The sequence below is a fragment of the Geospiza fortis genome, unplaced genomic scaffold (genome assembly GCF_000277835.1).
Source record: "Geospiza fortis unplaced genomic scaffold, GeoFor_1.0 scaffold333, whole genome shotgun sequence".
Classification (NCBI taxonomy): Eukaryota; Metazoa; Chordata; class Aves; order Passeriformes; family Thraupidae; genus Geospiza; species Geospiza fortis.
The window spans coordinates 3,927,889-3,937,419 of record NW_005054347.1 but is presented as its reverse complement, the minus strand read 5'-3'; the positions used below and the strand labels follow the sequence as shown (position 1 = coordinate 3,937,419).

General features: G+C 51.8%; 1 protein-coding gene across 1 annotated transcript in view; it reads left to right on the top strand.

Annotated features, from left to right (window-relative positions):
• LOC102033114 (fatty-acid amide hydrolase 1-like) overlaps positions 1–785 on the top strand; it is a 7,194-nt gene extending 6,409 nt beyond the window's left edge. Inside the window, exons 14-15 of the mRNA XM_005423182.2 lie at positions 193–338; positions 430–785. Coding sequence (XP_005423239.1) covers positions 193–338; positions 430–558 — 275 coding nt within the window. The 3' untranslated portion in view covers positions 559–785. The remainder of the gene's footprint in view (positions 1–192; positions 339–429) is intronic.
• The last annotated feature ends 8,746 nt before the right edge of the window (positions 786–9,531 follow it).

The following is a 9,531-nucleotide window of genomic DNA, read 5'->3' as shown; positions in this document are numbered from 1 at the left end:
ACATCCCCAGGGTCCTGGCCAGCAGCAGGAAGAGCTCAGCTCTGGGGACAGCTGCAGCCCAGCCCCCGGGGTGCACCTGGAGCAGCCCCCGGTGCCATGGGAGCCAAAGGGCATTAGCTGCATTCTGCATACACAGAGGGGTGAAGGCTCTCTCTGTGCAGGCTGGCACTGGAAACTCCCCCTCTCCCCCAGTGGCAGTCAGCTACACCATGCTCTACAACGCCTTGGACTTCCCCGCTGGCGTTGTCCCTGTCACGCTGGTGACGGACGAGGATGAGGAGCAGCTGAAGGGCTACAAGGGATACTACCAGGACTGGTGGGACCGGACCCTGGCGAAGGTGAGCAGTGCCAGGTTCTGCAGGGGCACCAGCTCCCCCATCTGCCCTTGCTCTGGACGTCCCCAAGCCTCTCCCTGTCTCTGTGCCCCAGGCTTTCCGTGGCAGCGTGGGGATGCCCGTGGCCGTGCAGTGCGTGGCCCTGCCGTGGCAGGAGGAGCTGTGCCTGCGCTTCATGAAGGAGGTGGAGACCCTGAGCCTGAAGAAGAACAGCTTCTTCTGAGCCCCAGGTGCTCAGCCAGAGCAGGATGCCAGCTAACAGCAGCGTGGGCCATCCTTTGGTGGGAGCCAGAGGACTCTCGTTCCCCTCAGGGAGGATGGATGCAGTGGTGGCTGGGCTGGCTGCTGGATTTGGGAGCAAGGGGAAAGCAAGGCGAGCTCTGATGTGGTGGAGCTCTTCCAATCATTGTCCTAACATAGTACTTTTTATTATCTGAGTTATGTCTGTTATTTCAAGTCTGTGTTTGTGTGTGGGGTTGGGGTGGATTTTAACTACCCCAGGGAAATACAAGAACGTGAGCTTTCTCTTACAAATGGGGAAACTGGGGCACGGGCACTGGTTCTGTCTGAGATGCTCAGACTACTCCCCGGAGCACTGTAGGAACAGGGATTTTCCCCTCTGTTCTCAGCTCCCTGAGGATGAAATCTGGTGTTTTCCCTAGCACAGACCAGCAGTCAGAAGGGAAAGCTGAGCCTCCATGCAGACTCTGGCAAGCAGGGATGGAGCTGGCCCACTTCCCACAGGGCTGCTGGCACCCTGCACAGCATGAAGGAGAAATCATGGAATTGCAGAACAGTTTGTGTTGGAAGGACATCTCCTTCCATTAGAGACATCTCCTTCCATTCCCCTCCCACGGGCAGGGACACCCACTGGAACAGGTTACTCAGAGCCCCACCCAACCAGGACTTGAACACTGCCAGGAATGAGGCATCCACAGCTTCTCTGGGCAGCCTGTGCCAGGGCCTCACCACCCCCAAGGAAAGAATTTCTTATATCTTACCTAAACACACCCCCTTTCAGTTTGAAGCCTGTATGGAGCAGTGTGCCAAGGTCAGAGGGAGAGCAGCCTGCCCTGCACATCTTCTCCTCCCCTTTGGCCCATGCCAGGTTTTCCAGCAGGATTTTCCAGCCACTGGCAGCCCCTGTCGCTGGGGTTGGCAGCACTGGCTGTTCCCAGCAGGTTTCCAAGGGTGTTCCAAAAGGAATAGCACAGTGCAAAAGTGTTTTCCCAATGTGGGAATGCCAAAAGCAGATTGTAAAAAAGCTCTGGCAGGATTAATGTTTGGGTTTTTAATGTATTGTCGTGGTTTAAAGCATGCAAAAGCATGGAGTGTTTTCAAGGGCTTGGGATAGTGTTTATCACAGCCAAGGAGAAAGCAGCCCCCAAGGACCCCCATTCTTTATCAGCAGGCACAGGAGGGAGGGAGTTCCAGGCATCCCACGACTGAATGGTATGTAAAGCCAAGCCCAGAAGAGCCTGGGTGGGGTCACAGGTGCTTTCTTCCCACACAGAAAATGCTGGATGAGGTTATAAGTTTGTTTTAAAATTCAAGCCTGGGGGACTTGTCCCAGGAAAGGCAGTGCCACCTGCACCCCTGCTCCCGGAGCCAAGCACCACGTCATTGTCAGCTTAACCCCTCTCTCCCTGGCATGGAGGTGGGCAGGGGGCAGGACTCCAAACCATGGAGCACCAGTGAACCTGAGCCTGTAATTATTCCTCCCTGGAAGCCCTGAGCAAAGACCTGCAGCAAGCCATGCCCATGGGACAGTGCACCAGGCAGGGCTGGAGCTGCTGGGGGGCTTTGGGGGCTTGAGGCTGCCCCCAGGGCCAGCTTGCAGGCCAGCCTGGGCAGCCAGAGGATGGTGTGTGTGGCAGCACTGAAGGCTGGGATGGGGCAATGAAGAGCAGTCAGTGGGGAGAGGTTGGTGACATCCCCACTGAGCTACTTGGCTCATTTTGCTGCCTGCCCTGTCCAAACAGGGAGGATCCTCCTCAGTCTTCCTGTCAGCAGTTTCTCTGCAAGGTCTCATGTCTTCCTCAACTTCCTCCCTGCTGCCACAGGAATGATCCCACAGGACGTGTCTGTAACAGGCAAGCACGGAACATGATATAGCAGCACGACCACTGGCTTCAGCTCCCAAACGAGACCCCTCCTCCAGAGAGCAAGGGTTACTCAGGACGCTCTCCCCTTACAAGCTGTGCTGCCCTGCTGACTGGAGCAGAGCCAGCACCTCTCCAGAATTAGGGGGGTTGCCTTCCCTCTTGGCAATGAGCTCTCAGAGGCATCCCCTGTCCCTTCCCTGCGGGCTTGCAGGTGCCTGAGAACTGAGAGAAGCTTAATTTTTTCAGCCTCTCCTTTTCACACTAAGCCACAGAACAGCCCTGGGCAGGGGAGCACCCATGGCTGGGCCAGGGCAGCTGGTCTGGCTACATGGTCCAGCTCCTTGGCATTCTGCTGGCTGGAGGGTGGGTTAGAAACAGGAGAGCAGACTCTGGATCCGTCAGAGGGGATTTCCCAACCCTGCTTGCTGTCTGATTCAGGTTGCCAAAATGCTTTTCAAAGGGGCTTTTCTTGAAAATGATACAGAGCAGTCACTCCTTGAAGGCACCTTCAGAGAGTTCCTCCCACATTGCATTTCCAGAGTCAGTGTTGCACCTGCATTCTCTTGGATCTCCTGAGCTCCCACCCCTCCACAGGGACCCTTTGGCTCCCTACATGAGGTTCCCAGAACAAGCAGAACTACATTTTCCCAGCCTCACGGGGCTGCAGGTGATGCTGCCTGAGGGACAGGGATGATGGCTGAGCACCGCTTGCTGCTGGGCTCATTAATTAAGTGTTCATTAATTACTACACGTGGGTATGGCAGGGCCAGCCCAGAGCTGTGCTGTGCTGGCCTTCAGCTCTGTGTGCAGCCATGTACAGCCACAGCCTGGGACACACAGCCTTGGGGACAGCCCTGCCTGGGGAAACCCCCCAGGTGAGTAAGCTGAGCACACAGCTCTGCAGCCTGACCCTCAGTGCTGCTCCAGCAGCCAGACCCTTTCAAAGTCCACGCTCTGCAAAGTCCATTCCTGGACTTTGCTAAAGCAGCTCTGCCTCAGAGCTGATGCTGCATGGTAGGCGAGCACAGTCTGCATCATCAGCCCTCTGAGGAGTAGGTGGGAGAGCCAGGTGTCTGCAGCTGGCCTGAAGAGACAGAAGTCATGACCCAAGAGAGACTCTGGCAGGTCCTGGATCCGTCCTGGGGAGACCTCAGTGCCCTCTCAGCTCTGCTCTGCAGCTCAGCTGCAGCTGTGGTGCTCCTGAAATGGTTGGGAAGGAGGCAGGTCCAGCAGAAGATGGATGAGGCAAGGAGGTCTTGGCATCTGGCCCTGGAGAGGATGGAGAAGGAAGCTCACAGGCTTAAACAAGAGGTAAATCTGGGGTATGTGCAAGGAAGGATTATAATTTGGGTAACCAAAGAAATGGGGGAGCTCTGATCAATCCCTCTGTGAGCGGTGGCAGGGCCATGGGCATGTTCTGGAGCATCACCAACCCAAGGTTTTGGGAGGGTCATCACCCTCCATTGCCTCAAAAGGCACCCCCACAAAGGACTGTGTAAATGAAGTATTTCTCAATGCAGACCCGTTGAGGAAATCCTGAGGATGAAAGAAAAGTTGGAGCTTGGGACCTTCTCAATCAGGTCACCACCCCAGACCTCCACATCCATTCTCCTCATCCATCCCTACTGCCAAGCCTTTCCTGTCCCATCGTCTTTCCTCTGCCCCTCCATAGGGATGTCTGCGCCATCATCCTCTAAGTACAAGGGAGCTCCACATCCTTCCAACATCTGCACAGCAGTGACCAAAAGCCATTTCCTCCTGACCATGCCCAGGGAAAGAAGCACCTGGATTTTAGGAGGTCAGGCCTTTGTAATTGTGTTAAACCCAGAGAAGAAATACCTCCTGCTATTCTTTTCTTGGAAGGGAGGTTGCAAACAGCCCACATGCTTTTTTTTTTGTTAATGATAAATTTTGTAAAACTGTAGCTGGTTGAACTGCTCTTCAGTGATTTAGAGTTGGAAGGGGAGTGAAGGCCTGTAAGAGAGTAAACAGAGACAGGTCTAACCACTCTTACAGGTTCATGCAACTCTCCAGTCAAGGTGCAGCTTTCTGTCTGTTTTGGTTCCAGTTCTATGAACTAAGACTCAGCAAATTCCCCATCTGTAAATTCCCCACTCCAGCACATACAGTGCTCTGTGGGAGGTCTGCATGTTTACAGGGCATATATCCTAGAATTTTCCACTCAAGGTGACTGCTGGGCAGATGTTAGAATTGGGTATTTGCAGACTTAACCAACCTTTTCTGTCCTTTTCTTCCCTCTGCACCCAATTCTCCACCCTTTGCAGAGCCCAGGCACCCAGAGCTCCCAAATCCTCTCTCTGACAATGGTGGAGCTGGCAGAGAAGCTGAAGGAGGGGTCCCTGTCCCCAGAAAGTGTCCTCTACTCCTACATGGACAAGGTGGGTGATACCTCCATGGCAGAGATGCTGCAGGGCTCTCCTACAGTGGGACTTTCACATTAAAAATCAGCTCATTTGCTGAGAGAGCCAGCAATGCTGGGGATTGCAATTTTTGGTACTGTTATGTCTGAAGGGTGCCTAACAGGCAAATAAGCAAGACAGAATCCAGGGCAGAAAAATAACTCAGAAAGAAATGTATTAAATTTATAGATAAAATCTCAATAATGCCAAAGCTTTGAGAAGGTTGAAAATTCAGCTTGAAAACTCAGTATGTAATGTCTCCTTCCACCCATTCCTGTGTCCTGCTGCTTTTCTCTGTTCTGGAGAGGCTTTGGAGGTGAATCAGTGGGTGAACTGTGTGACAGACTTCATTCATGGACGTGAGGATCAGCTCCAGAAACTGAAGAAGCAAAAGGAGAAGGGGCTGTTCTATGGCATTCCCATCAGCATTAAGGACCACATTAGCTGCAAGGTGCATCCCCAGTTCCTCTGCCTTTTGCTGTGGGTCTGGGAACAGGCCAGGATGCCCCGTCCTCATCAGGACTGGCTAAGAGTTCCCTCAGACAAGGATGTTCAGGGTTCAATATTGTGGGACCAGCAAACCTGCTTTTCTTATGATTAAAATTTTGGTTTCTCCAGAAACTTGTAACCTGTTCTGATCTGGTTTTCTCTGGGATAGTCAGGTCCTGTTCTGCCTCTGAGAAAGGTTAGGTGGGAGCTTTGCCACAAGAGGCATGATGAATTAGGTCTGATTTTGTCAGAGCTCCAAACAGCATCTCTCCTGCACTAAAAGGAGCTTTGTTTCCCATCCCCAAGGGCCACATCTCCTCTGGAGGGATGGTGAAATTTCTGGGCCAAGCGTAGGAAGAAGACAGAGTCATTGTCCAGGTCCTAAAGCACCAGGGGGGAATCCCCTTTGTGAAAACCAACATCCCACAGACCATGATAAAGTAACGCTATGTTTGCCTTCATGGAAACACTGTGACACGGGCCTCTTGCTATCCAAGCTAATTGCACAGATTAATTGTCTCCTTGCTTTGATCTAAAATGATTTCTCTTGTATTTGATGCCTCTTCCTTCTTAAATTCAGCTGTCTCAACAAATCTTTTTCATGCCAATTCTACCTTAATTCCACACCCACCCCCGCACGGTGCTCTGTGCCCTGCATTTATGGTTTGCAGAGGCAGAAGCACCTCACTCACCTGCTCATCTTCCTCTCCCCAGCTATGACTGCAGCAACCCCATCTTTGGGCAGACCTTGAACAACAAAAAATTATTCCGTTTTTAATAGCTCTGGCCAAGAAGCTGAAAGCAAATACTACAGCATGATCTCCTTTTCAGATGTTTGCCAGCCCTTGCTTTTCTTGTAAGAGTTTTCTGTTTGTCAGAGGTGGTTTGCCCGTAGATAAGGAGGTAGCTGCAGCAAGGAAAAGAGATGAATAAATATTGTCCCTAGCATCTTCCAGACCATGTAAGTCTTGTTCATAGGCTAGGAAGTGCCAGGTCTTTGCAGGAACTTTTGCCCTCCTGGATTTGGTTGAGGGCAAATGGGAAGTTGGCAGCTGAGCATGGTGACCTGCCCTACAGCCTGCTGCTAATCTGCTTCTCCCATTATGTTCCCAGCAAACAGGGAGTCGTTGGTGCTCTCATGGGAATGCAGTCAGGTAAGTCCATGATGGCATGTTGCTACATCAAACCTTTGCCTCTTACATCTCCAACTGCTGAAATGCCAGCAGGTGAGCTTGCCCTGCTCTGTGCCTCACAGCCAGCCAAAGCAGTGATTATTAAAGCAGCCTCCTGCCACGACATTTTGCACCATTTGCACTGTTCTGTGTGGTGGCCGGTGTTGGCTGAACCTCAGCAGGATGAAATCAGTGCAGGGATGGAATGGAACCAGGCAGTGCAATGCCTGGCAGGAGAGGTGTGAGATGTGCATGCCAAAGGCCTGGGATGTCTCACTGGAGATGCTGCCAGGAGGCTCTGACAGCTGCAGCTCCACCCAGGTGTTGGTGGGAAGTCTGCACCCCTCTCTCCTCACATCTGCAGAGGCCTGGCCCAGGAGGTCATTGGGCTCATTAGGCAGCCTCTGCTCTGAGACTGACAGACCACTCCTGCTGGACCTCCTTGCCCATTACCTTCATTGCCCACTTCTTCTCCCTGACCTGAATCTCCCCCATGCTGGAGCCCCACCAGCAGCTCTGTGCCAGCACCAGCCCACCCGGCTGCAGTGACAGGTGACAGGCCCTTTGTGCTCGCAGTCACAGGGCTGCTGGGGCCCATGTACTAAAAACTATGTATACAATGTTTACAATTACTTTCCAACACCTATCACCTATGTTAGACAGTGAGCTTCTACTCTAAACCAATCTGTAAGTGCCAACATCACAGCAGAAGATGGAGGCCAAGAAGAAGAAGGAGAAAGGCTGGACACGCCCAGATCCCTCCATCTTGCCCCCCTGAATCCCCATTCTAGAAACCCCAAAATCTACTTTTTCACCCAGTGATGGCTTCACTATCATTCTACTTAATTTGTCATGGCTTGCAGATCTTCATCTAAGGTTGGCAACTTGCTCCAGGGATCATAATCCAAACCACAGGCATTTTGGGCACTGTGCCAGGGTCTCTGAGCCCCCTGGCAGGGGTTTCGGCTGCTCAGGACAGCCAGAGGGATGTCCTGGGTCCTGACACCCCGAGCGCTGGGACAGCCCAGCCTGGCTCCTCTCCTGGGTGCACTTGTGGCTCCCCTTCTCGCAGGTTTACAGCAGCTCAGAGCCCCTTCGGGTCGGGTTCTGCGAAGGGGATGGTTACTTCAGCCCTCGCCCAGCATGAGATGGGCTGTGCAGCTCACCAGGAAGCTCCTCCAGGATGCAGGCCACACGGTGGGTGTCCATGCCTGGGGCTGCCTGGAGCTGTTACCCTGCTCCTAACAAAGTCTGGGTAAATCACTTTCCATCTCCACTTTTGCTCCCCACAAAAGAGAAAGGCAAATGCAGCAGTTTGTTTTCTAAACTGGAGTGATCTTGTTTATATTTCTGGCCTAGCAGACATGATAATTATGTTCAGATATCTCCACGTCACCCCAAGCAGTGTTGTTTCCATCGTGCTTGGTGTTCCCATAAATGTCAAACTCAAAACAGTTTCAGTGATCCCTCAGCTGTTAAACACAGCTTGTAGATTTCCTAGTGGGTAAGTGGGAAGGAAGCTGGAGCAGTTGACCCTCCAGGGACTTATTTTAGCCTACATTTTTCTGTGGCTCCACCAGTGGAAATTTCTATGTGGTAGCTGCTCCAATGATGCAAAATAATTTTAAGAAAATTTAAAATTGGTGGTTTGAAGTTTCTAAGAATTCTTCTGTAAGAATGTGGAGGAGTGGAGCCTGTGCCAGGTCCCAATATGTATAAATGTAGGGCTAATGGGGAAGGACAGCAGGCAGATGAAAATGAGGCCTTGCTGTCCTGGAGCAGCAAAGGAAGGTGTACGTCTCCCACCACTTCCCACTGACCTCTGGTGAGCCCTGGTGAGGCAGGGCGGCTCACAGAGGGCTCTCTGAGTCATTCACCCTTGCTGCCTCTTGGACAGGGATGGTTTTCTTGCAGCTCGTACCCTTTGCCCCGCCAAAGATTGACTACGTGGTGGATGAGCTGTTCACCAGAGGGATTTTCTCAGATGGAGCCGCCCACCTGGTGGATTGCTTGTGAGTAAAACCCATTGCTGTGTGGGCTGCAGTGAAACCTGCAACTGTGAGGCCAGTGGCTGCATCCAGAGCGTTGCTATTGTGTGTGCAGACGGAGCAATGAGCAGCAGAGGAGCAGTTTCTGCAGTTCAGGGTGACTCCAGCACGAGCAGCAGGCAGTTCACACACACAGCTGACACCCAGACACTCTCTCACCTCAGCATGCTTGGCCCTGGTGACACAGGGGCCATAAAAATAAAGTACTGATTTATCTGTCACTTTTGCCATGAACATTTATACCTCAGCATTTATTGCTCAGTGTTTTCTGTTGAAATGGGCAGATTTTTTTCTTCTAGCAGTTCCCCTCCAAGACAAACCCTGCCTTGGGAGCAGCACTGCTGTTCCTATTGCTCTGTCTACAGGTGACTTGTGCTGACTTTTTCACTCCCTGCTCTTCCAGCAAAGGAGACATCGTGGATCCCAAGCTGGAATCCCAGTACAATACTTACAGGCTTCCTGCTGTGGTGAAAAGGATCTTGGCCATCATTCTGAAACCCATAGTAAGTGTGTGGGTGTGTCTCACCTGTGTTATAGGAGATCTGCAAGGTGGGGAGGCTTCCTCGTGCAGGGAGGTAAATTGTACCACCCAGGAATGCTTGGCTGCTTCATGTTAATTGCCTGATGGGCTTCATAATGAAATACATTTAATTTTTAAACCCAAGATGAACTTATCAAGTGAGTCTGACAGCCTTTTGTGGGAGTTTTGCATGGGGAGGTTGAAATATGATCCTTTCTCAGGAAACCTGTGAGCATACAGCACTTCCAGCAATGAGCTCCAGGAGAAAGAATATCACTAGCAAGGATCTAAACAGCATTCCCACATCCAGAAGATGATTTCCAGGACTACTAGTGTGGTCTAGAACCTTATTTGTATGAGTTGTAGTGATTAAATGTGTAAATTATTGCGGGAATAAACCCTCTTCACTGGAACTGGCCTGTCCTTCAGAGCCAGGAGAAGA